At 43.2% G+C, this 27,468-nt stretch overlaps 1 protein-coding gene across 1 annotated transcript; it reads right to left on the bottom strand.

Moving 5' to 3' along the window:
- Positions 1 to 26,800, bottom strand: PLEKHA8 (pleckstrin homology domain containing A8; the record flags this gene model as incomplete). Its single annotated transcript, XM_084280406.1, has 14 exons — positions 1 to 198; positions 1,790 to 1,851; positions 3,907 to 3,977; positions 4,994 to 5,124; positions 6,202 to 6,260; positions 6,906 to 6,991; positions 7,393 to 7,552; positions 9,553 to 9,710; positions 10,410 to 10,450; positions 11,363 to 11,521; positions 12,959 to 13,083; positions 14,821 to 14,976; positions 16,100 to 16,216; positions 26,761 to 26,800. 14 exons carry the CDS (start codon positions 26,798 to 26,800, stop codon positions 1 to 3), a joined length of 1,563 nt encoding a protein of 520 aa, XP_084136532.1.
- Positions 26,801 to 27,468: the final 668 nt, after the last annotated feature.

Consider the following 27,468-nt stretch of genomic DNA (forward strand, 5'->3'; position numbering starts at 1 on the left):
TCATACCACCTCATCCGACTCCAGGCCATGTACTTCATAGAGAGTGTCCAAGATATTTAGCTGCTTTTCCATGGCTGGTAAGTAAATGTTGAGGTCCCTCTGCATTCCTTTGTAAAATGTTTCTTCCTGAGGATCACACTCCTCTACAGACAGAGCTGCCACAAAATCTTCATAGGTCGGAGCCGCCCTTAAAGCTAACTGGGGGAGGAAGCAACGCTTTTAGATTTGCAGAACAGAACAGGAAAAGAAACTCAACTAAAGCCACAAAAAACCTGCTAAGACATCCCTCTTTGCACTCAAATGGCATAGTTTTAATGTATATATGTGTATATATTAAGATGTAGAACTGGGAGGGTGGCTAATTTTTTACATTTCGCTTGATTTTATTTCTATTATCTCTGTGTTGATCCCCTGTCTCAGACATCTTCAGAGAGGCCTGATTTTTGGGAAGTGTCTGTATATCATATTTTGTACAAATAAATAGCATAAATTAGACATTAAATACAAACCCCAAATAAAGCAGTTCGTTAGGGGAGCTCCCAGCACAGTGTCACACACTTCAGCACTAAAGTCCCATTCTCAAAACACTCTTAGAAAACTGTCCTCAACATCTCTGTTTCTCCCAGTCAAAGACTCTGTCACGATTGCCTGGAACAGGCTTTCCTTCTCCCTTCTGCAATTTCAGTGATAATTTCCAGTGACAGACACAAGAGGGAGCTGCCAGACCAGACAACAAAATAAACTATCTCCTCAAGTTAATATATTTTAATTCATCGTGCCTCTAAGAAAGCTGGGGAAGAACTGTTTGTGAGGGCGTGTAGCAGTAGGAAAAGGGGTAATGGGTTTGAATTAGAAAAGGGGAGATTTAGGTTGGGTATTAGGAAAAAATTCTTCAATATGAGGATGGTAGATCAGTGGAACAGGTTCCCCAGAGAGGTAGTGGAGACGCCATCTCTGGAGATATTCAAAGTCAGGCTTGATGGAGCTCTGAGCAACTTGATTTACTGAAGATGTCCCTGCTTACTGCAGGGGGGTTGGACTAGATCACAGAATCACAAGGTTGGAAGAGACCTTTGAAGATCATCACGTCCAACCATTCCCATCCTATGCTAAACCATATCCCTAACTACCTCATCAACCCTTTTTTAGAACCCATCCAGGGAAGGTGACTCAACCACCTCCCTGGGCAGCCTGTTCCAGGCCCTGACAACTCTTTCAGTGAAAATTTTTTTTTTCTCATATCCAATCTAAACCTGCTCTGGCACAGCTTCATGCCATTTCCCCTTGTTCTATCTCCTGTCACCTGGCTGAAGAGACCATCACCCACCTCCCTACAGCCTCCCTTCAGGTAGTTGTAGGTGGTAATTACCTGACGACCTTTAAAGGTCCCTTCCAACCTAATGCATTCTATGATTTTATGAACTCCCTAACACATTCATTCTGCACCATCCCTTCTTGAATGCTCACATCCAAAGACAGATCACTCCTCAAAAATGCAACCTCAAACCCTCATTTCTTCATTTAATAGCCCTGCAAGACTGTGCTGAAAAACACACAACAAAAATATGTGCATGCAAGCATGATCTGTCTGTTCAAGCTGCAGAGAGCAGGTTCCAGCCTGAAAGCCCAAGGCTAGACATAGTGATAACCATAAACCTCACCTTGAAAATAAGGTCTGACAAAGGGATCTATTAATTTTAATGCCTAGAATTTTAATGCAGTTGTTCAAGTGACCTTACATTGTATGTAATTGATAAAGACAAGATAAACAACCAAGATAAATACATACCGCAAAGACCCCGCGGACAACCCAACCGTGGTGCTGCCGTAATGTCTTTCCATAGGCATTGTCTTAAAGGGAAAAAAATGTAAAAAATCAAGAGAGAGACTGTACAGTGGCTTTGAGTCTGCATCACAAAGAGAACTCAGAGCTTAGACACAACCATTTAAGGCTATATCCTTGCCCCACGAAGCAAATAGTAGCTGTTTGTGAGCCCAAAAGTTACAACTGAAAGGAGATGACAGATTTGGGATTTCTGCAGTGTGGTCTCAGCTCTGCTGTCAAATCTCCTTTAACTCATCCACAAGAAGTAAGTGTTCTAACAGACAGAAAGGCAAATGGAATTCTTTTTAGACTGGCTGCGCTTCATGACTAACACTTCTACTACCTAGTTCTCGGTTCAGTGCAAGCCTGAGAAAATAATACATGGGGGGAAATGATCCTGCAAGCTGATGGTCAGCTGGCCTCAGTTGAGATGGTAGCTCAGGCATCTCTGTTTACATCTGAGGGTCAAGGATCACTGGAGCAGAAAACACAGAGCCTTTATTAAAATCATCCTCAGGATCCCTCCTGTGAGTGCTGCCTTTGATGAAGGCCCTTGTTATGCTCTCAGCCAGCTCCACTTTCATATACAAAGCTTTCTATATATATAAAGCCAAATATCTTTAAGCCACATTTTCCCAGCCTTAGTTTGTCACCATTGTAGTTTCATATCTCTGTCCTTCAATTGACTTTTTAAGTTCCTGACATTGCATTATACTTTCCCTGAACTGTTCACCTTGAAGAAAGGGAACCTCTACAGTTTGCTGCTTTAGCACTTTTGCTTAAAAGCCTGCAGCTTTCCCATCCTTACAGCAGGAGTGAGAATCTGTGAGAAAAGCACACAGTAACAAGAGCAATGAAGTAAGGAGAAAAAAAGAAAAGAGGATTGTGCAGCAAACAGGACTGACAAGTCTATTCTCTGCCTTATCAGCAAATATAGGGGACACTAAAAACAGAAAGTGAAGTTTGCCTAGATTTAAATCCCAAGTAAAGACAAATCCCTTTAGAAAGCTGTTTGTACCTCAGAAGATCCTAAGAACTGCTGGATATTCCATTTTTTTAATTGAGATTGATATTTGAGGTTGTAGAAAGAGGACACATACCCCATCTTTACTTGAGATTCAAATAGCACAGAAACCCCTAAATAAGAAACTGTAACAGTAAACCAAAGCTGCGCTGGTGACACAGACACAGAAGAGCTTTTTGCGGGGGAAGGGGAAGGAAGAGGTGTGAAGAAACCAGCAGCTTTGCTCTGCTGCAAACACAGCAATTCAGGTAGTAATTCAGTACTGAAGCCTTCAGACTCAGAAGGGCAAGTAAATGCCTCGACTTTCCATGATGTTTAACATCCACATCTGGTAGCAGTGTATTTACAATCCCACTTCCAAGAGCTGCTTACATACTTTGGTCTAATAGCTCTTTTTACTAATCCTACAGGGTGACTGCTGAGCTGTTTAAAAAGAAGCTAAAAAATTAAAAGCTTTTTAAAAAGCGGGTTTAAAGGATTATCATAACATTAGACTGCGTGCATATAAAAAGGGTCTCAGGAAGAATCAAGTCAAGCCTAAGAAGGGTTTGCATTTTGGTTTATACTTGCTGTGGGCACCGGCCTGACTCAGTGTCAGAAACTGTGTACCTGGAATAAATCCCATTTTTTCCCTCCCCTGTTACAATCTCCCTTCTAACTGCTACAGGCAATTCACAGCCATACTGGCAAAGAGATGATTGCAAAAAGTGATGGCCAATCTCACAAAGAACTAAAAAAATAACACAACTGCAACTACGAATCTGGGAGTGCTCTCAGTGCAAACCAGCAGAGAAAACGGGATGAGACAAAACACTTTTTTCCCTAAGATACAACTGGCTCCCCTGACAAAATTATGCCAATTAAAGGAATCTTTATCTGCTATTACATCAACATTGACCAGTTATCTATTAACTAGTAGTTTTCAAAAATTGCAATTTTCAAAAAGTTCTGTCTTGCATCAATAGTCACTGAAGAAAAGAATACGCAGGTTCTAAATGAGGAAGAAAAAAGTATCTAAATCCAGAAGCACACAAAGAATAAAGCAACTGGCACTTACTCAGAGCTGTTTGAATATTCTTTTCTCCATTCTTCACTTCTGTCAAAAACCCTTTCAAGAACTTTAAGCCTCTGTCAGGAAATAAAAAAGAAACCATGTTTATAATAAGTTACCCCATCTGGAGTCCTGTGTCCAGATTTGGGGCCCCCAATACAAGAAAGATGTAGAACTGTTGGAGAGGGTTCAGAGGAGGGCCACAAAGATGATTAGAGGGCTGGAGCACCTGCCCTACGAAGAGAGGCTGGTGGAGCTGGGCTTGTTCAGCTTAGAGTGTCCCCTATCAGGGACACCTCACTGCAGCCTTCCAGTACCTGAAGGGAACATACAAACAGGAGTGGAATCAACTTTTTCAAAGGGTAGATAATGGCAGGACAAGGGGGAATGAATTGAAGCTAAAGGAGGGAAGGTTTAGATTAGATACTAGGAGAAAATTCTTTACAGAGAGAGTGTGGTGAGGTGCTGGAATGGGCTGCCCAGAAAGGTGGTGGATCCCCCGTCCCTGGGGGTGTTCAAAGCCAGTTTGGATGGGGCCCTGGACAACCTTGTCTAGATCATGCCTGGAGGTTGGTGGCCCTGCCTATGGTAGGGGGATTGGAACTCTATGATCCTTGGGGTCCCTTCCAACCCAGACCATTCTATGAAAGCCCCCAAAGTTGCAATAAAACTCAGAATTGGGGTGCTATTTTCAATGTGAATATATAAAAATAATAATAATAATAAAAAAAAAAGACAGACCTGTAGTTGCCTCCTCCAGCCTCTCTCCCAGCCCAAGGAAAAACACTTTGCTAAAACATTTTTGCTGTAGCCTGAAATCCTCTGCCTGATGTTCTGGCTCAGCAGGATCAATCAGTCATTGTGACTTCACTTTAATGGGAAAAATGGTTGCCTGAAATGGCTTTTTCAAGCCCTTAGGCCAAGGTGCCCTGATACAACCACAGGCAAGACATCAATCTTGAACCTAGCCAGTTTGGATTGATGGAGCCCGTGGAAAGTAACCAGCTTGCTCCATGTACATAAGCTTGCACTGGTGAAAGGTGCCTTACTGCAGCTTAGCAGTTGATGGTGTAGGTAGGTAGGAGGTCGTTACCTTTTCAGCCACAGGAGAGCCTCCGTAGCAGAGTTTCTAACTTGTGCTACACCTGCATTCACTTCATGGAGCACTATCTTCTGAAGGGTATCAAACTCTTCTTTGTTGGTTATAAATTTCTGATTTATTTTCTGGAGAAAAAAATCAAGAGGCAAAGCTTTAGGCTTAAAAGACCAAATAGTCACCTGTCCTGTAAAGCCCACTTATTTACCAGCACTCTTCCCTGCAAAGAGATACCACAGATCCCCAAGCAAGACACATGCTCCCCATTTACTCTACCTGCTGTCAAAGTCCCATTTGCCTCGAGCTTCAAGCACAAGTAAGATTACCTCTGGACAACTGCTAAGCTGCAAATTCTTAACTATACTTGGCAGCCACTGGCATGCTTAAGCTTTTAAATTTATTCCAAATTTATACACACCTCCTCACAAAAAAAAAAAAAGAGAGAGAAAATACATAAGGCATAGATAAACAGATTCTTCTTCTACATTAAAAGGAGTAGCTGCCTATCACTTGACAATTTAAGGGTTTAGCTTTTGGAATAGCATTCTGCTGTCTTGCTATTTTCAGTCTTTCAGCAGCTACCCTCAGTAAGACAAATGAATACTTGTCTCTCTTTGCACCAAACAAATCTGAATGCTCTTTATCATGAAAAGCTACAAAAAAATCTCAGTATGAATACATCTTGTCTCACAAGCAGCCCTTCAAACCTTTTCAGACTTGCAGCTGGAAGAACTTCCAGAACAAGAATTGAGGCTGCAAGGTCTGCCACAACCTGCTGAGAAGCTGCTTCTTAATGCACCAACTTCCTACTACTTGGTTGAAGAAAGGGTTTTCCCATGCCCCCGTCTGGTGTACAGTCTAAAGTTAATATTGCTACCAACACATCACTACATCCAACCTATACAGCTCAGAATCAGTTGTATTCATTAGGTGTATTTGAGATGTTTTACTCAGCAGTCAATCAAAGTGTAAGTTTGCACACAACTGCATTTATTAAACACAGTGTGTACTGTAAGAACAGAATTAGGGGCATTTCAGCATTCCAATATAACACATGGTAACGTCATTAAATATTAAATAGCCTTACAGTATTGACTCCTAGAACAAAGATTCTTGACCTGTAGGGCCTAAAATAGATATTTTCTTTTAAAAAAAACCCCACAACCCCCCCAAAAAACCCCACAGTGCTAGAAATAAGCTGTTACCTTGATGTTACCTACAAAATCCATTTTAACAGGAGCAAAAACAGTTGGTCCCAGCTTGTCTAGAAAAAAATAATAAAAAAGATGGCTATATTTAAAATTGTGTCTTTTTCCAGTATTCATGTCTTAGTAACAATTAATTTCATTTACCCTCTTAAAAATCCTTCTAAATAGCATGAAAATACTAAATAATGTAAACTGAAGCCTGTGTTTTGTGTAGACCCAATCCACCCCAGCTGGCACAAACGTTAAAACACACTGACACACAATTTGGAAGTCATTGACAGGGTGCATGCTCACAGGGACCTCACATCCACTGCTAGATATAGAGGCCAGCGGGGTGGGGAGCTGCACTAGCTGGAGACAGAAGGCTTGGGAAAAATCACATAGATAGTAGAGCTGATGGTGTGACATCAGCTGTACTGGACATGTAAGGCATGCAAGGTACTCTTGTGAGGGCAAGAAATTGATGTTCCAGATAGACCCACCAACTGGGTCCCATCTACACAAGACTGCAGCCTCTATAAAGCAAAGGAGTAAAAAAAAAATCTTTTTGTACCACTCAAGTTGATTCTGCTGATAGTAATTGTTCCTACTCTACCCCTTTAGCAAAGGAAAGAAGTCTCCAGACCAATTGCTCCACCTTTTCTGGCTGCTGGCAGCAGTCAAAAGGAGCCAGGAAAAAAAAAAAAAGAGGAGCTGCTTACCCAGAACCGGCACAATTGCATAACATGACTCCAGGAATTCTTCTGTTGGGATGCCCTCCTCCTCCCGAAGTTCAATATCGCTGAACCTGTTGTGACAGGACAAGCAGAAGAGACTGTTACCTTAACAAATCCTTTTTTGTGAAATTCCAAAATGCAAAATTACATTTCATGCCCACTTCATTTGCACAGAGGTGAAATTAAGACATGGAACCACCAAGGTGGCTTTTGCTTCACTTGGTTATAATAAACGACTGCAGATAATACACATTTATGGTGTTCAAGCAAGGCTTGCAATTACAAACAAGGAAAAAACTTCCCATGCCACTCTGTACAGCTAATTCTAGAAAGGATATAATCTTCAGTTACTGTGCTGTATGCAGTCCTGTTAAATAATCTCAGCAAATACAGCTTTTCAAAGAGAAGAATCTTAAAAATGAGCCAAACACTTAACAAAGTTTCAATAACTTTTAATTAGAATCTGTACTACCTATTGCTCATGACACTGAAGAAGGTAGGAGAATCATTTTCATTTCTATCTTCCTCACACAGAGTCAATCCACTTAAAGAATCCGTTTCCGACTGCAGCAGCTTGTAGGCACCACAGCTTTCTATGGCTTGCAGCTTGTTCTCTCCATCTTCTTTAATGCCTTGCATTTATAGGAAATAGAAGAATAACAAAAATAGAAAAGGAAAACAGCCACATAGCCATGTTGTTATTCCTCTTCATCAAAATGCTTTCTATTTGGAAGAAGAGACCTGGGTATAGGGGTCATGCAAGTTCAAATGCCTTCCCTGCCAGTACCATGACTCCCACCACAGTGCAGCCGGTCCCCTCCTCCTTTCTTTAAATCAGACAGGCCAAGCAGCAGGCTCCAATGCAGCAGCCCACATATCCTTAAGGAGGACAGCCTTATGAGAGAAGAGTGCTGAAGAAGTGATTGGATGCAGCAGGGAGCAGACTCATCTCCTTCAAAGACAGATAACTTCTCACATGGCTGTAACTGCCCCAGCGCTATTAGAGCGGCACAGTGCATTTTAAAAACCAAACTAATAAAAGGTGACTTGTTTGCTCCTTCTGGTAAGTAAGTAAACTGGTTGCTTAGAGGGATACTGCTATGATTTCAGAGGCTGCTATGTTCTCCCTGATTTGTATGAGTATCTTTAAAGTTTCCCAGAAAGAGATCCATGTGCCTCTTCCCCACTCTGGTGTATTTTATTTCTTCTTTGGGGTGAAGTGCATCTGTTTCAAACAAACAGAGCACTACACGAGCACCTCCAAAGTAAGACAAAGTCTTATATAGCCCGTGCATGGTTAGACCTTCTGACATCATGAGGAACTACAGAGAGCAAGTCAAGAAGCAAAAATTGTATATTCACGGTGCAGAAATTTCTCATGGGACTTCAGGGCTGGCTTAAAAATTGACTGTTCTTAATAAAAGGGAGAGGGAGGGAAAAGTATCCTGGGTTCACAGGGAACACCCAAATTACAGCCATTGGAAAGATGGAGCCCTGGGCTGGCTGGATCAGCACACAGAAGGCATGGCAAATCCTACTCCTGCCAACAGAACTCCCCGACTCACATGTGCATACCCAAGAGGGGGCAAGTTTTTCTCTTTTTTGCACAGGAACAACCTCAGTAGCTAAATGATACAAACAACCTGACTTGAATTAGTTTGATCTCCTTGCTTCAGCACTGTATCTTTTGAGGTATTACACTAAATGGTGACATGTACATGTTATTTTGCTGGGACCTACCATGCCACACAACACCAGCCATAGAAATGGGAAAAACTCCAAAGCGAAACCACATAAGAGGAAATTCACCATGTTGATTAATTTGGGATTAAAAATTTCATCTGATTCACTATATATTTTCACTATATAGTCCCTGAATATATCTATTTTGGATTACTGGCCAGGCAGAGAAAGCTACTGTTCAAGAATGATACACTCCATTCAACGACATGAGCAGAAAACACGTTATTTGTACACACTTAACAAAATCAAGTTCAGCAGCACTTAACAATACAGCAACACTGGATGGAGTTTTATACTGAATTAGTTCAACAGCGTTTCACTGAAGTGGTGCACAAATCTACATTTCATGCTATTGCCAAGGTAATGGAAAAAATAAAGTGTTTTCCAGTGTACTCCTAGCTGCAGAAACAGGGTTAATTCTCCATAAAGATCTGTCAGAGTAATCAAGAGCTACTACAAGGTCAACCCCTCCCAGACAGACACACAAAGCTTCAATGACCCTCTTCTGACACTGCAGCCCTACATGTTAGCAGAGGTGGCGGCATTCCCAGTGGAGGCCCTCTGGGAATAATGTGCCTGTCCACAGTGTGAGAAGAGCCCAAACTCTGCCAGGCTGTATTGTTACCCACGTCAATCAGCATCTACAGGAGTCTCTGCTTGTCCAATAAAGAATTTTTCGTTTGCTTCCCCATTCAGCCCCAAGTTTGCTATCGACAAGGGCAGGAGCTATGCTGGGAAGACTTGACAATGAGCAGATACCAAGCTAAAATACACCAACATTCCTGCTCCTGGGAAGCAAGGTATGAGCGCTTTCACAGGCAGCCTACACCTCCTTCTATTTACACTTGAAGAGTAACAATCCTGGATAAAAAATGGTGCGTATATCTACCTGCCAAATCCTCTGCTGCGTGATCTTCAACAGAAACATCACTGCTCCCCTTGTTTGTTTCCAGGTTTAAACACTCCAGAATTTTAATAAGAGTTTGGTCTTGATGGTTAATTTCTGCTTTTACAGAGCCGTTTTCACAGGGGTTCAATTTGGTCTGCCTGAAGAAAGGGAAAAAATAATGGCTGGTGTATAAAACATTGCTTGGTAAGCATCTTTCTGTGAAAACACACAAATAACAACAGCAGAAAAGTAGCTGACAGAAATTATAGGTTGTCACAGGCTGCTCTGAGCAAAAGAACTTGTCTAAAATAATAAAAGGGATCAGGCAGCTCCTTGCAGCAAGTAGGATTAACAATTCAACCTCAGTTTACAGAGTTTGAATATATTTACAATTTCCTTTATTTAAAAGAGATGTAATCAAACTAGTACAATTGATTACAAAAAAAGAAAATCAGGCAGGTATTGTAGCTAAAAGAATATCCCCTCATTAGTACTTAGAAAATACATAGCCTTGCCATCTGCTCCACAAATCACCGCCTGCCCTCCATCAACAACTTTGTGAGTTTATGGAGTGGAACGTAAGAAGCAGGAAAGGGCACTGAAGTGGGACTGAGCTGGCTGGTGACTGACCAGTAAGTAAAGTCACTGAGTGGATGGCTGAGAAAAATAAAAGGGAAAGAGGCTGATAAAGAGGAGACGTGAAAGGGGGTGAGCCAGCTCCCTTCCAGATACGCAGCTCAGAGCGATACAGTTCTGCCTGCATCCAGTACCAGTAATATTAGAGTGAAAATATGGAAAGAACAGACACTGCCCAATACAGATCAGAAAGAGATTGACAGTAAAGACTTGTATTATACCTTTTCATTGAGGTGTGACTGGACAAGACAGAGTGCTTTATCTGCAAGATAAGTGGGGAGGGGGAATATTCTTTAAAGCAAGGAAACTGTATCATGCTTCTCATTCTTCACATTTCATTAAACCCAAGCTGGAGTCAACAATAAAGTTAAAAAGCTAAGCGTGAACTTGCTAATTCTTTGACCTGGAGGCAGTACACACACAAAAGCAAAAAAATAAAAAGAAAATCTTTTAAAAATTAAAACAATTATTTAAGTTTTAGTGAATAATTTAAATTATTTTATTAAAATATTTCAATTATTTACCATAAAAATATTGAAAAGAACAAAGGCAGTGAGTTTTCTTCGCAATGATGTTTCCTTCACTTAAGAAAAAAATAATGGAAACCCAGAAGAAACTTGAGGTCAGACACTGGGTACAGTGAAATAACCTCACTTCCCAGATGCAGTGATGCATCTACCTTCCTGCATACACCTTAATCTGCCGTTTGCCAGAGATGCTCCAATTTCGTATATGCGGCTGCGGATCCAGCACTCAAGAAGGAGCCCTTATCATTAAAGAGATAAGCTCATCAGGTCCTGTTGGCATATTACCACAGATCAGATGCAGCAGCAGCTTAGAAGAGCAGTAATTACTGTGAGCTCTCACTACAGAACAACTTGTCATAGAGCAAGGGGTTATGTTTTGAAACATCCTGTCTGCAAGCTGGATCAGGTGGTGAAAGTTAATGCTTTTAACATTTACCTGTTGTTAAAAGCTAAGAGCTTGGTCACTGCTTATTAAGAAATGGCCCCACCTCACTTGCAAGCCACAAGAAATAGCAAAGTATGCCTTGTAGAGGACTACTAGCTACAATATGGGTAAAAATGCATTCCCTATTACTACAAACGTTCCTTCACAGAAGGATGCCTTACCATCCACACCAGGACTGGGAGACAAGGACACTGGCCATTACCTTGTTTGTTTTGAGAACTGCTAAATGTGGGGATGCAGGCGGGGTCTGATGCAATAACTCAGAAGTGAAGGCAGTATTTGCAATCTGCATACATTCTTCAAGAGTCTTCAGGAAGGTGTCACAGGTTGATTTTAACAGAGCTCCCATATCAATCCCGCTCTGTGGGAAGAAACCGATTGGAAGACATGGAACTCAGCACAGAAGATCAACTTGGAGCAACTAATCTCTACAAAGCACACAACTGCTACAGTCAAGATTTCTGTTTAACGTTAATTAAAACACAATGTGTCAGCTGCTGAGAGAACTGGCATTGTGTATTGCCCCCTCACAGCATTACCACTCATGTCAACCTCTCACTACAACAAGCACAGCATGCTTGTGTTTTAAAAGCAATGCCTCTTTGTTACTTATCTCCAGTGTTAAAAGTACATTAAATACTAAGCCTTGATGTATTCAACTGTGCTCCAGAAGACAAGACTGACAGAAGAAATGAAAAGTAAACATATCAAGTAGATACAGAAAATAATTTCAAAAATCCCAAGAACTAAGAATTACTACAACTGAAAACCAGGCAGAATAAAGCATCACTTTGTCACAATACTGCAAAGTGCAGGTACTGATGCTGAAATGCTTTCAGTGATAAACCTTTACAGTTAAACAGCAGTAAGATCAGGGAAAGCAAGTTTTCCCCCCAGAAGCATGAACTATGTGCTGGATAAACATCATGTTGCTGGTTTGTTGTCAAAACCTGCGAGTTGCAAGTTTTAACAGTGCTTCTTAGCAATTTATACACTACACAATTCTAGTGCACTGGCTGTTAGCCAATACACCATAAACCGTTTATCAGATGGTTTGGACATATAAATGGTCATCCTTCAGATGTTTTGGACATATAAATGGTCATCCTTCAGATGTTTTTCCTGCCTGTCCTGCAGCTAAGGACCCATCTCTCCAGGAAACAACCCAGAACTCCACACCAGCTTCTCTAGCAAGCGGTGTCCATCTCCCCTTCACATGTTTCCCTCTCAAAGCAAGGGGCAGATCACTGTCTTCAGGAGATCCCCCCTTAAACGAGGCTTCTTTGGTCAGGAAGATTTGCAAGGTTTGAAACTCTACCCTAAGTGAGGATAATCATGCAGGTCTTTCTAGCAATTTTGCTTTTCTGAGGTCTACATTGTCTCCTGACCTTTCAAGGATTTTGGTTAAGAACAGAAGTGTTTTGCTGAGCAGAATATTAATGACTCAGGGGAAGACAAATGTGTGCTTCCTGCAAGTTATCTTTCTATAAATCCTGTTTTTCTTTTTTGATCCACTATATACACATGACCGCCTTACAGAGATGTTATTACCCAACTCAGAGATGTCGTACCTCACCTCCCTACTCGCTATCCCAACACAGGGAAAGCTATTTGCAACAATACAGTATTGCTTCATTTCAACAAGAACTGTTGTGTGGGCAACACCATCTCCCACAGGTTCTCTGCAGATAGAGTGAAATGTTAAGTAACTGTGAGTGAATACTACATTGTCCAACCAGAAGAGTTCACAATGCTCAGGAGTTGACAGATGTGGTCTACACCAACAATAGAGCTGTACCTCTGGTTCTGACAGGCTGGAAATGCTGGCTTCCTTTGTTTTATGCACTTGCTGAACAAGGAGGTTACAGTACAGTCTAAGTTCAGACATTTTAGTCTTCAAGGCTTCTGTGTTTTCGGTGAACTCTGAAAGAAGAGTTAAATTGATTGCATCCATCTTGCAGTACACAATTTTGGAAAGTCACTGAAATAGCATTATCCAACCTAATTCAATCAATGCTTCTTTATTTCAAAACAATTTCTATCAACTCAAAAAGATGAGCTAGATTGGACATAAATTATGCTCCTAACAGGTAAAATACTGTTTTGTTATTTGCCACCATAGACAGGAATAGTATGCAGTATGTTCCTAGACTTAGGACACAGTGAAAAAGAAAGTACACAACACTTGACTTTAAAGGACCTTTTAAATAGGATGAACCCCCTACATACCGTATTTTTGTTTTCACTACATAGTTCAAGGTGCAATTACATTGTGAATTAAAAAATCATGACTCTGGGTAGAAAACACTGGCAAGAAAAGATGCACCCTGCCCAACACAAAGGGATTCATTTAATATATATATATCTTTGAATCACAGAATGGTAGAATTTGCAAGGGGCCTCGAGAGACCAGTTAGTCCTGCTCCCTTGTTCAAAGTAAGGTCAGCCACAGCACATTGCTCAGGGCCATGTCTAGTCAGGTTTTGAACACTGCCAAGGATGGAGTCTCCACAACTTCTCTGTGCAACCTGTTCCGGTGCTCCCTCACCCTCACAATATAAACATTTTTACTTGTATCTCAATGGAGTTGCTTGTATTTAAATTTATGCCCATTTCCACTTGTCCATTCATTGAGAGGAGTGTGGCTCCATTTTTTAATGCTCTCCCATCAGATACTCCTTTTAATCATCTTAGTGGCTCTTTGCTGGACTGACTCCAGTATGCCCATATGTTGCTTGTACTGGAGAGTACAGAATTGAACAGACTAATCCAGATATAACTAACAGTTGATTTGAGATTTTTCAGAAGTATTTTTTTTTACATTAGAGTCCCAGAATTACAAAATAAATTATCTTTTAATTAGACTAACATAGATCAGTTCTGCAAATACATCAGCAGCTTTAAACCCTGTGCTACTGTGTGTCAGTTTATTACAGATATAACTTTGTTCTGCTTCTAGGCACTGTACATCAGATCCCCACTTCATGTAGGTCCTTACAGTGGCATCTGCTCAGTTCTGACTCAGCTTGAACTGCTAGATGCAAAACCTGGTGAAGATGCACATGAGGCTAAGAGAAGTGATTCCTCACCTCAGGGAAAGGAATTTCCTGCCTCACCCTGCATTTGCTCAGGATCACTGATACATTAACAATAATGTGCTGTTTCCCCATCTTCTGCATCATCACTGTGCTGAGGTTATGCAAGGTTAAGGCATGAGGTCTCACAGCAACTCATGAATAACACCACACACTTGTAAGCCAGAGGGGTTTTCACTGGGTTGAAAGTGAGATTGCTGGTGAAAGCAAATGCAAGTTAAATAATTTCCACAGCCTGGCCATGATCAGATTTCAGTTTCTGAATACATTTAAAACCAAAGGCAAACCTTTATTTTAAATGCCAAGGGATTCCTGAAGTGCCTAAGACAATCGAGTCAGAACTTGTCTGAGCAAATCCAAAGCTCAAGAGCCACTGGTATGAGAGGCTGGGTCATCACACTAGGGTGGCTGCACAAGGTGGGTGTTTTACCTTCATGGACAGTCTACATCCCAGTGTCCCTCAGCCAGGAGCAATGAATTTTGCCATTTTTGTGTGTATATCTACTAGGGTAAGGATGGGGAAACAAAAAGCAAACAGGATGTGTCAGCAAAAGGGTGTTCTTGCCTTTTTCCTTCTGTGTCCTGCTGTCAGTCAGACAGGCTTTGGCAGTTCCTAGAGCAACCAGCCACTTTTGCCTTTCAACTGCATTTCTTGCCTTCAGATAGAAGTATTGTTCCCCTGGGATGATCAGGTCCATTCGTGTGTTATCTGCAGGATGAACTGGAAGCAACATAGTTTTCAGACTAGACCCTGAGCCCTTCCCAGCCCAAATGAATATCCCAACAAATATGTGGGGTGGCAGGTAAAATAGGAATGGAAGAGGAGGACTCTACAGCCCCAAACTTGCCCTGCTGCCATTTTATTACTTCTGTTCTGAGTTAGGGTATAGACAAGACATACACATGCACAGCTGTGGGACAAATGGTGATGAAAGACACTTTCATGATCACTACAGTATCATCTGTGAGTCTTTCTGGAAAGGGTATCCTCTTTTGGTAAGACTCCCTTTCAGGTCTCCAGCCCCTAACTGAACCTCAAAGATCTGGCAAGTAACCCAATACTAGTGAGCAGAACTAGTACTGAAATTATTCATGTTTCTAGTTTCAGTTTTGTGCTTATGAGGAATCATTTAAATCTGTGGGACCACAGCTCATGAAAAATAACCCACCTGTCTCTAGAATACCCATTCGATGGCTTGTAGCTCTCTTAAAAGTACTATAGAATAAAAACTAGCATACAGATCAAGTTACTGAGTTACTACAAATACATACCAAAGAAATCAAGCTGTCAAACAGCTCTCAGGACCTGAAATTTCATCTTGAATCACAGAATATTCTGAGTTGGAAGGGACCCATAAGGATCACTGAGTCCAAATCCTGGTTCATTTAATGTGGATAGAAATAGTTCTATAAAAGGACTGCATTCTAATCTAGACATCCTTGTATTTAGCTTCTTATTTGCACAGGCAATATGACCTGAAGACATCCTGATAATAAAAAATATACATGGGTATGCTGTGACACCCACCCACTACGGTCCTCCAGCAAGTATCTTCAATGTTATTTATACTTGGAGGGAGAAGGCAGACATCAGCCTCACATTCATGAAAGCAATGGAACCGTATAGTTAGTCCTACTGGAAAAAAAGTCAGAAAGCCACCTTGCTGTTTGACTAGCTTATCTCTGAAAAGTAGGATAGAAGCCAGAAAAATACACATTTGCAGATGCTTATTTTGACAATGTGTTTAGTTATTCAGTTGTTTCAGACATTTTTCCTCCTGAAATGCCAGTATGCAACATTATTGGATAAACCACACAGCTGGGTGTTATGGCATCTTAGTTACCTTGAATTTCACACACAGCCATTTGGATGCTTCCTTTACAACCCTTCCAGGCATCTTCCTGAGAGTCATAATAGGATAGGATTCCACCACAGAGAAGAAACCATCGAGGTTGCCAGCCTGAAAAACAAAACTGCATTTCTCAGTTACTTCTCTCCCTACAATCCCACTACCTCTCTCATTCGGGGACTCACTGTAAATAAGGCCAAAAGGTTCTCAGTTCCTCAGGAAAATTAAACCCTTTGAAGCAGTAAGATTTGTGGACAGGCCTGCATGTTGTACACCGCAACCCCTCCTTGCTGGCAGCTACGTGTCCTTTCCACAGGGAGCTGGACCTCAGTGCTGTGTTCCTGAGGTGTTTTATGTTATTTTCAGTAGTTTTGCTAACGTGGCATCACTGACTCACTCTCTCTTCCAAACCCACCTTTTCAGCCCACCACCCCTCCACTCCTTCCATCACTCTGCAACCCACCCCTTCACTCTTCCAAAAGCCACCCCAGCTGTCTTGCCTTACATGACTTCCTCCCTTGTGGGAAAAGCTAGCCAAGCTGTCTTGAAAAGCAACAGCCAAGAAACTCCTAAAAATCAAGAGAAGGAGGGGACAGAGGCGGATGTGTTGATTTCTAAACACCATCTCTCAATGAAGCATTTCTCCATAACTCTTGAAATTCTCGTCCTGCACATAAAAAGTAATCTTGCATTAATGACTTTTACTTCTGGACACCTTCCCAAAGAATAACCAAAACACCAAGCCAGACCAAACCCAATAGTTCTGGGTACCACCTTCTGCCCACCCTGCTGCCCAACTCCAAAGTAAATTACCCCTTTTGTTTTCTTCTTTTGGAAGTACTACAGCAGCATGAAAAGATATAAACAAACAAGACGTGACAGCCATCATTTATGTCTAATTAAAAACTACAAGCTCATTAACTTAAGAAGAAATGAGACAGCAACGTCACTGGAGGAAAGCAGCTTTCATTACTGAGCTGCAAAAGCCTCCCAGACCAGGACCAAGGGAGTAAGATACCAAAGCTGAGGCTCTGCCAACCAGCACAGCCCTGCAGGAGCCCAGTCTGGGCTCTGACTGGTACTATGTTGGAGGAATGATGGCTCCTTACCAGCTAGGGACCAACTCCTTAGGCTACTGATGAAGCCAAACACAGCTCAGTTTAAGATTAGAAAGCCCTAATGCCACAGGCTAGTAGTAGGAGTATAGATTGGGGTTTTTCCTTTGTTGATTTGTTTTGGCTTTTTTTTTAAGAAGCATCCAAGCCAAGCTAAGCTGGTCTGTAGGTTACTGAACCTTTGAGGTGCTGCTAAAGAAATTAAACATCAATTCTTTTTCACACTGTAACAGAGATCTTCCCTTATCTCCTAGAAGAATAAAAAACATTATAAATGCTAAAGTATTCTCAATACTTCTTTGTTTAATCCGAAGAGGAAAATATCACAAGAATGAGAGTTAAAGAAAACAGCAACACTGGGTTTTATTTGTCTTGCCACCAAAAGAAAGAAACTATCTTAAAAGTCACTATTGATATGGAGGAACTCTCAAAAAAAGGAGGTGATTGTTCAGCAGAGAGCAGCAGTTAATTGCTTCAGACACTCAATGGCACAGAACCAATCCTTCAAATAATGCACAGCGCCACAGTCAATACAAGCCTCTAATTCAGTCTGGAGATCCTGCTGCTGCACATGAATCATTTAAGCCATGGTCCTACAGCTTACAACTGCAGCTGATGCTCAACCAAATTGCATCCCATCAATCAAAGGCTGGGCGATCAATTAGCCAACATACAAAGCACTCTGCCTCCATCACTTTGGAGGCTGGTTAAAAATATGAGTCAATATATTTTGTTGAGGCTTTTGTTTGGTGGGTTTTTTTGGTCCTAGGTTTTTTAGGTTTTAGGTTTTGGGGTTTGTTTTTTTTTATGGGGAAGCAGCAATTATCTGCCTTCCTTTGTAGAACCTACCACTTCTTTATTAGATGTGTATTAAAAAGACAGTGACAGGCAATTGCCAACTAGGACAGCAAGTCTTCTCAGAGCAGAATAGTTACACTAATAAACATACATGTTTGTAAAAGGAAATCAATTAATAGAAAACCAAATCACAACGAAGTTCTATCAGAAGATGCACTATCCACCTGGTACATACTGACACTGAGTCAGCAGCCATGGGAAGGTTATCCTAAACAAATAGCTAAAAATAGCATGTGGCTGACACAGCCAACAGGGATACAATCTTCCATTACAGGAGCTTCACCTCTGCAGACAAGCAAAGAGCAGGGGGGGGTGGAAAGGCAGCAAAAAGACATTTCAACAAACACAAGTCCTGGGCTTACTCGGTTTTATTCTCTCTCCATAATCTCTCCTGCAAAAGTTGCGATTTGTGGAACTGAGCCTTTGGGCTTCACCTGAGATATAAACTTAAGGCTGAACCTTTTGAGGTCTTACTGGTGCCAGCACTAACACAAGTCTGGAGAAGAACGTACTGAGCCCGTTTATACTGGTGGTGCACAGGCAGGACAAAATATAGCTCACACTTCCACAGCTCCTCTTAGAGGCACAGAGCCATTCACAGTAAAAATTGATCTTGCTGGCAAAAAAGGAAAAGAAAACCCAAGAAATCAAAGCACTGTAAAAGTGAGTAGTAGCTTAAGGTCTCAGCAATAGAAAACACTGAAGAGATTCTAGATGACTTCACAGACACTGGTTAGGGTTCTAATACATATTGCACTCCTGTGTGAAACCTGAAATTAGTACCTGCAGTACCTGAAGATCTGATCTCATCCACTACAGAAACAGATATTTAAGCAGTCTGTGCCTGCTAAGGACTCAGCATTTCTCCAGAAATTTCCACAGCCTGAAAGATCTGCCTACTTCCCTCAGTTACACTTAAGGAAGTCTGGATGCAGCTATCGCAGAGCAAACTTGACATTTCTTGATAACACAGTTGAAATTTGGACATAATTCAAACTTCAATGTTACACAACTCAGACTCCCAACAGCATTTGTACCAAAGTGCCAAGCCTGAAGAAAAAAACCCCAAACATCTGAAGACATGTAGATGATGTCAGACATCCATCCATAAAGTCAACCCATCTGGGAGAATTCCATACTCAAGAAGTCAAACTGATGACCTGGAAAACAAGCTGCAAATTAAGAGATGCCAGTTCGAGTTGTGTTTCTAAAAGGCACAAAGGACAGACACTCAGGTTTTTGTTATTGCCTGCTTTCCCCTAGAATTAGGTAGTGCTTTATCCTCACTAATTTCTTGATCTTCAACATCCATCTTCATAAAAACTTATGTAATAGATAGTCCTTGGACTTCTTTGAACTTAATGCAAGTTTTAAGTGTGTACAGGAGACAATTCTGAAATTGCCATGTTATGGCCACATCCACCTAGTAGGAAGAATTAAACCCTTCATCACATCCCTACTGGCAAGCCCAAGACTTAGCAGGTGGCAGAGCAGGGGCAGATCCTTACTTTTCTGTGCAGGGAGAGTCCCAGAGTGGCTGCTCTGATAATCAGTGACATCTCACAGCAAGAACAAGCAATATCTACCCCACCCTGAGCAAAGCTGTGCCATGTGTTCACCGTACCACCACCTACCGCTTTATCTCCCAGCGCCCAAGGGCAGAAGAACCACACAGCTTCTGCCCAGGCCCGGACCAACAACTGATAGCTGGAAAAGAGCTGCTGAAAACTCAGCTCTAAGGCACTGCTGGAGTCTTGTAAAGAGCAAGAGAAAATCCAGTGTAAGTCCTCTCCCAGTTGCTGATGTAACTCTGGAATCCATCAGATTTGTGCCTTTGCTAGAACCAAGGTGCTCCTGCAGCAGCTGTTGGCTAGATAGTCGCACCTTCTTCTCAGGCAACAATGGGTACAAGATGCTGGTCTTCCAGTTATGAGGAAAGTCGTATTTTCCAGTTAAATGATGCATCTAACAGCCAAAACACAGGGCTGAATCAAGAAATTTTATTTCCACCTTAGAAAGAAGACTGCAGAACTGCCACGGACCATGCTGGAAAAAACCCACCCCTGACTCCTGCACTGAGCTCCCTGCACATCAAACCACACAAATGTTTTATACTGGCCCAGAAGGACCACTGCTGGTCTTAATGTGCCAACATCTGACAGACAATGATTCCCCTGGGGAATTAAGGCTGTGGCAAACTCCAGGTCACAATCGGTCGAAACATTCATTTTCAAGATCCCAGAGCGCCTGCAATCTCAACTATTGGGCACCCACCCTGAATCTCACAATCCAGCTCTTAATGACTGACTGCATGACCAAGTTCAGTTCATGTGGCCACGTGTTCCTGCTGTGAGTCACCACTGGGTTTCCAGTCAGGAAAAGCATTTAGCAAAAGAGTCTCTTACACAGACCAAACTCAAAACTTTCCTCCTTTTTCTCCTTGCATAATGAACCAAAGCAAGACAGTTAAAGGGTTATGTTATGACATAAGCAATTTCGCCCCAAAATTGCTGCCTGCTTTTTCCATACAGCCTTCTACAGTTACCCAGGTTTTGGGAAGGGCAATCCCAGGCACTGAAACACATTGTACAGCCTTAATTCTGTAGCAAAATGATTTGACAGGATAAAAGTTCAGTTGGTACCTATGAGGGACAACAGAAAGGCAGACAGGAGTGTGTGATAATTCATGCCTCTCTTCTGAGCCATTATCCTCACCTAGAGAGCAGCTTCTAGAAATGTCCATATTGCAATTTTACTCTGATAATGTGGGTATCAACAGCAGGAATCAACACCAAAAGTCCTTAAAGGTAATGAAGTTAATGGATTCAGCACTTCAACAATAGTATTGCTTTTAAAAGCACTTGAGGGACGCTAGAGGTTGAAGTGAAGCAAGAAACAGCTGGAAACGGCTTTAGCACAGTAATACTTTCTCAAATAGTTTTTCTTGCAGGAGTCCCATAAAATCCATCCTCATTTCAATCACAACTCTGAAGGCAGTGCTAGCAGCATTTAAAAAGCGTCCTGCCGTCACAGGGAACTGGGTTTGTTTGCAAATGATGTTACGCCAGTAACCAGCCAAGGCATGGAGAGCACAACATACCAGCACTCAGGCATTTTTGAAAGGGACCCAATGAAAGGATCAAGGGCAGAGATGGGATCGTGGTGAGTGGTGGAGGCAAAAGTTCAACAGTCCAGGCCACTGCTCAGACACACTAATGCAAATTATTCAGAGCTCCTGGGAGTTTCCCTCCTCTGTTTATACTTCCCAGCAAACTGTTTAATACTTTGCCCCAGCAAACCAGCAGCTCCTCTCTGACCCCTGGGGTGGTTCTCAGGCCAGAATGAACCGATACATTTATGTAAACACATACATGGTGATATCTCTTCACCATCATTTTGCCACACCTTTCGCTTTGGTCCTACCCAGCCGTTCCCTGTGATCACTCACTTGTTTCGGTGCAGGAGGACTGAATGCAGAGGCACCGGTACTGCAGCATACCTGGCAGGGAACACTGCACCTTGGAGGCTCTGCAGCTCTAACATCTTCAGAGGATAGAGGAGACACTGATTTCCATTCCTGCAGCCTCATCAAACTTTTGTGCTGTGAGCTCATTACTCAGCTCCAAAAAGGTATGACAAAAGTAAGAATGCGGCATGAAGGAAAACGGGGGGGATGGGAAGAGAGGCCTGAGAAAGGTCAAACCCTACAAACATAATGATGCAAAATCCAAAGTGAATTAACTAACTAGTCCCCAAAGCATCCTGGGTGAAAAATGTAGCCAGAACTGGGTGAGACTGGGTCATCCAATGAACCAACACCTTGTCTCTGAGAGCAGCTACAGTCAGTAATCATGGGCAGACCATTGCCCTGAAAGCAACAGAAACCTCAGCTGTCCAGGTCCACCTCCACAAAAGCCAGACTTCTAATTTTACACAATCAGAACTTGGACTACACCCAGAGGCTAAAAAGAAGGGGAAAAATTATACACAAAAGCTTTTCAGAACCAAATGTTTATCTAAGTGTGAAGTTTCTGATTACTTTCTTCATCTTGGAAACTGAGGACCTTCTTTCCAGAGCTTGATATCAACTGGAAGTACATGTGTCTTCCATCCTAAAAGGTCCAATTTCTTAAAGTCCCAAAACAAAGACTCACTCTGAGCAGTATCATGTGCATCCAGATTCAAGCTATAAAAACTAACGCTCTTTCACATTCTCTTGAGCTCTCCCCCCAAGTTTCTTAAAGAACTCTGAATCATTAGAGACAAGAGTAATTTGAAGTTTTATGAAAACTGAAATGTACTGGTTGGTGCTGGCTCTTGGCATCTCTGGATAAACTGAAAAGAATTCAGAGCACAACAATAAAATGAGAGTGGATGATAACAGAAAGGTGGGGAGAGTGAATGATGGCCTGTGGTATGATACAGCGTCACAAGTGATGGCATGAATGCATGGGTGCTGAGCCTTGAGGAAGATGAAATAGCTAATGTTAGAGTTACTCAGCACAATTAAAGAAGTGAATATTTAAATACCAGTAAAAGCTCAGCTTTGTGAAGAAAAGTGATCAAAGTCGTTTCAGGGCGCATACAGGGAATACTATGCAAGTCAGCAGAGGCAGTCATCATTTTTCTTTGTAATTATGAAGCTGCCTTTGATCCCCAAGCCAAGAGCTGATACATACCACCTCTTCAAGTCAGCTGCAATTCTGCCTGTGGCCAGTGACCCCGGGTAAGGTATGTCTTATGCTTAAGATCTGAACTGGACTGAATTTCAGCAGAAAAACCAACTGAAAGCATCAAGCTCTCACGCACCACTGAAGGAAGGTATTCCCCAACTCCACGTTCTGTTTCCCTTTGGATAAGCGATAGCTTACTCATTCTATAAACCTGGTGAGAAATCAAAATCTCAGATTATTTCTGCAAAGCAATCTCCAAAGACTAAAGGATTTTCATAACCAGAAAGCATGCTTAACAGAGAGCGTGAATTGCAGCTTGAGTTCAGTTGCAGAGTCCTGTGGCAGACAGCTTCCAAACAGCGAAGAGCAGCCTTCAGGTGCGGCTCACCTCCACTCTCTCCTTTCTCTATCCTGCAAGCAGCATCCCCAGCTGGAGATCAGTCCTGCTACAACACTGCAGCCAGGACACGGCTTTGATGCTGTCCACACGAGAATGCTTTTATGCTCAGCCAGGACCACGGGCAGCAACAGCACAACAGACTGAGGAGCTACAGGAAAGGTACATGGTGATGCTTTTATCACCCCAACAGCTTACTGCGATAAGCAGTACTGAAATAAGAGTTACACTCCCTTTATCCATGCCACAAGCCCATCCCTGGCCCACACAACCTTTACCAAGCAACGATAACATTAGGTAGAGACTTCTGGCAAAGGATGAAATGTAGAAACTTTTAAAGATTAAGTTCCACAGTTTGACTGCAGGTTCAGCTGAGGCCGACCTGCACACCTGCGTGACTTGCATCACCCAGCTCTGCGCTTTGAGGATCTGAAGACTGCAGAGGCACCATATACTTGCCCAAGTGAAAAAGTGGTATCACACTTTATATGTCAAGCAATAACTCTGCTTGCAAGGTTCCCTGTCCCCTTAAGGTTTTAATCTGAAGTTACAAGGTAAGTTCAGTGGGGGGAAGCACAGACGAGAGCAATCTCAGGACACACTCTATTGCAAACACAAGATCTCACGTGGACTTTCACAGTCTAGACCTGCATGTGTGCGTATCTGATCCACAGCTGCCTCACTGCGCTTGAACTTACCTATCACATTGAGAAATCACTATCTGGGGGCCACTGCATCAACAGAGAGGGAAACTCCAAAGCCTCAGTTCTCTAAACTCAAGAGGACCCCTCTCTGCACATAGAAAGCACAACGTCAGCGCGGGATTAATACCAGAGGAAAAGCTCTATCTCCAAGCAGAAACCAAGTAACACTAATCTAATTTATCCTAATCTATATAAAGCAAACAAGTGCATTTATTATAAAACAAGATAACTTGTTTGAGCAGTAAGGCAAGCTAATCAGCCTTTCAGTTGTTGGCAACCACGCCATGTTTTCTAACCTTTGCTTGCAGAAAGCCAAACTTGTTTCCTACTTATGAAATGTTCTTGCTGTCAATAACTCTGTAATTTGCAACAGAGATCTAGCTTCCTGCCCAAGGGCTAGGGGGAACCAGGGTGATACAGACTTGACCTCTCATGATGGCAATGCCAGAAGATGTTATAAAACCAGAATTCCCAGAAAAGACTCAATTACTGACAAATCCCATCAGCTCCTCTCTCACAGCAAGGAGGGAAACCAGTTTGCCTTTCCCTTAGTTTTAAGCTTGGTCTTTGGTACCTCCTCTCTGGGTGAAATAAAGGTGTGTTCCTCCTTATGAGGAAAAGGCAAAAGATACTGCTGCTTATCTTTGCATCAGCATTGCATTAGTAACCCAGGCATACACTGACATACAGAGATGACATACATTCTCCCTACTTTTTGCATACATTGATTACACCATGCAGCACCAGATTAGTTAACCTTGAGCAAGAGGAAAGGCACATTGAGGGCAGAATACTGACAGAAATACTGATCTGGGTGACCTGTTGAACCCTCTTGCTTCCCTCAATCCCCGAAAAGAGGTTTTTCTGTCTCTCACTCCCCAGCCCCACACTACTGCTACAATAAATGCCACATTCCAGAACAGTATTTTTTTTTTCCCATCATTGCATAAATTTGTAACTTAATGGCTTCAGGGCAGGAAGTCTTAGTTTTCTGCCAAAAGCAAGCACATGCAAGCCTAGCTAGCTTGCAGGACGGCAAATTTCCTGTTCTCAAACACACACAAGACAGGCGTTCTGCAACCTGAAAACAGGCACAGAGCGACCTTGACCACCACACTTACTGGCAGAGTCGCATTTCAGCAAAGAAATCAGAAAGATGCTTCAATCCTCCATCACAGATTTTCTCTCTGTTGAGAACAAAAATTCTGGGGCAAATGTCACACCTTCAGGGAACAGTTTCCTTGAGTTTGCATTCACTTAGACTGACATTGGTAAAGCGTAATCCTTCTTCACAGAGGGTCACTTGGCTGAAAGTGCTTATCAAAGTGGAATATTTCTTATTCTTAGTCTTCATCTAACAGAAGACAAGTCCAGCTGATCCTACCATATGCACACACAGAGGCACAAATGCTACAATGCCAAACACCAGTCAGTCATCTACACAAGCGCTGGTTCCCACAGACACACATTCCCCGGGTCTCACAGCATGAAAGCAAGTGCAAGGGTTCCAAACACACCCCAGCATCTAAGCAATGCAAAGAAAAACAAACACATAAAACTTTAGATCAACTGAACCATGGATGTTGTTATTATGGGGAAGGACTAATAACAGGGCGTGAGTTCTGCAGTCCAAATGGAAAAGCCAAGCACGGCTGCTCCCACTGCCTCATGCTGCAGAATTCAAGAGCATTTAAAAATGATTTAACAAAAACATGTATCTGTGTCTATTCACTAAGACCTGACAATTTTTTATTCCCTTCTCAGAATACCTATTGCCTGAAGGGGAAAAGCCACAACAATCTTCCAGCACACCAGTAAACCCAGCCTCACATAGCACTCCCCCTCTCCCCCTGCCACATGAATTCATCACTTGATTGTGCTTCAGCTTTTTCTTTGTTTAATTTTGACTTCCTACACCATCCCAACTAACCAGAGAGGTGCAGCTGTTCCAGCTTCTCTGAAAAAATATTAAGCAAGAAGGCAGCCCTCATGCTTACATCACCAAACAAAACTTGCACCTGGCGATGTCAAGGTCATGGTTATTTTTTTCTGACCATCAAGTTTCCAAACTATTTCAACAAACCACGGAGAGGTTTGCACCAGGCCAGATCCCAGCCACACACCCTGAATTACAAGCCACCTCCAATGCATCCAGCAGTGGACACCCCACAGGACCTCAGGTGGCCCTGGACCCTCCCCACCATTGCAGCGTTTCTGACCCCACCACATTTAACATCTGCTGAGGAAACACTGTCCACACAGGGCTGCTTCCAGTCTACTACAAAAGTCAAGTGTCCCCCACCCAAAGAGTTAAAATCTGGGCTCAGCGCTAGGAGGACTGTCTCTTTTCCTGTCTTAGGGTTTGGGGTTGTTTTTTGCTAACTTTCTCATCCAAATCCCACAAGTGTGACTGGACTTTCCCCTCCCAGGTCAAGGATTCCCCCAACTCCCCTGAGCAACTCAACAAACACACGGGAAAGTTTCACGGGGCAGGGTACAGGATGTGGAAACACACTGGAGAGCACCACCTAACGCATCCTAAACCACCCCAAACCCCAGCCCGCAACCCCAGGGAGGGCGAGGGGCACCCCAGATGGGTACCAGCACCCAGGGGTGGGTTAAACACCCCCTCCAGTGCTGGATGGTGCCGATGTGGCACCACAACAAGCTGTAGCTGGTCCCCAACAAGGGGGGGGGGGGGGGGTGTGTGTGTGACACAGAGCAGTGCTGGTCCGGGCTCAGGAAATACATATATGTATATAAACACACACACACACATATATATACTTTGTATAAGTGTGTACATGTATATACACACGTATATATATATATATATATAAGAAGATGACGGCACTCATCCCAGCAAGGCAGCCGCCCCGCGAGAGGCTGAGGACTGGCAGCAACTCACCACTCAAGTAGTTGGTCCACTTGTACAGCACCCCCTCCATGGCGGCCGGCCCCCGCCCCCATGCAGCGCGGCCGCCCCCCGGCGGAGTCACGCCGCTCGCCGCCGCCGACCTCCGCGCCCCGCCGCGCCGCCGGCACCCAGAGCCATAGCGGGGCACCGCCCGCCCTGCCGGCCCGGCCCCCACCACCACCACCGAGCCGGCCCACCCCCCCACGCCCGCCGCGGCGCTCCTAGCGCAGAAGGCGCCGCTGCCGCGCACCCGAAAAACGGCCCCGCAGCGCTACGGAAGCGCAAACAGTTCCAGGAATAGCGAACCACGTGACTGATAGGCGACACAGGAGAGGCGGGCGCGGAACGCCCAGAGCAGGTGGCCTTCCTCGGCCAATCGCAACGCCCTTTCGGTCAGGGCTCCGCCCAATCGGCGGCCGGCAGAAGCCGGCTCTATTGTGTGAGCGCTCCGCGGGGCTTCCCCGCTCGCTAACGTTCGCTTCCTGGAGCGCCGTGGCCCGCCCACACAGCCCGTCACTCAGCGCTCCGCTCAGGGAATGCTGCTGCCGATTGGGCAATCTGAGAGACGGACAGGGTCGTCTCCCAATGGGCGACTGCTTCTTCGGGGTTCACTCTGAGGCGAGCCAATTAGAGGGCGCGCTTCCTGCCTTAGGCCTTCGGGAGCCGGGGGCTGTCAGCTGTGGGGGCTGTTGCCACGTC

Source organism: Gallinula chloropus, assembly GCF_964237585.1.
Source record: "Gallinula chloropus genome assembly, chromosome: 2".
Taxonomy (NCBI): Eukaryota; Metazoa; Chordata; class Aves; order Gruiformes; family Rallidae; genus Gallinula; species Gallinula chloropus.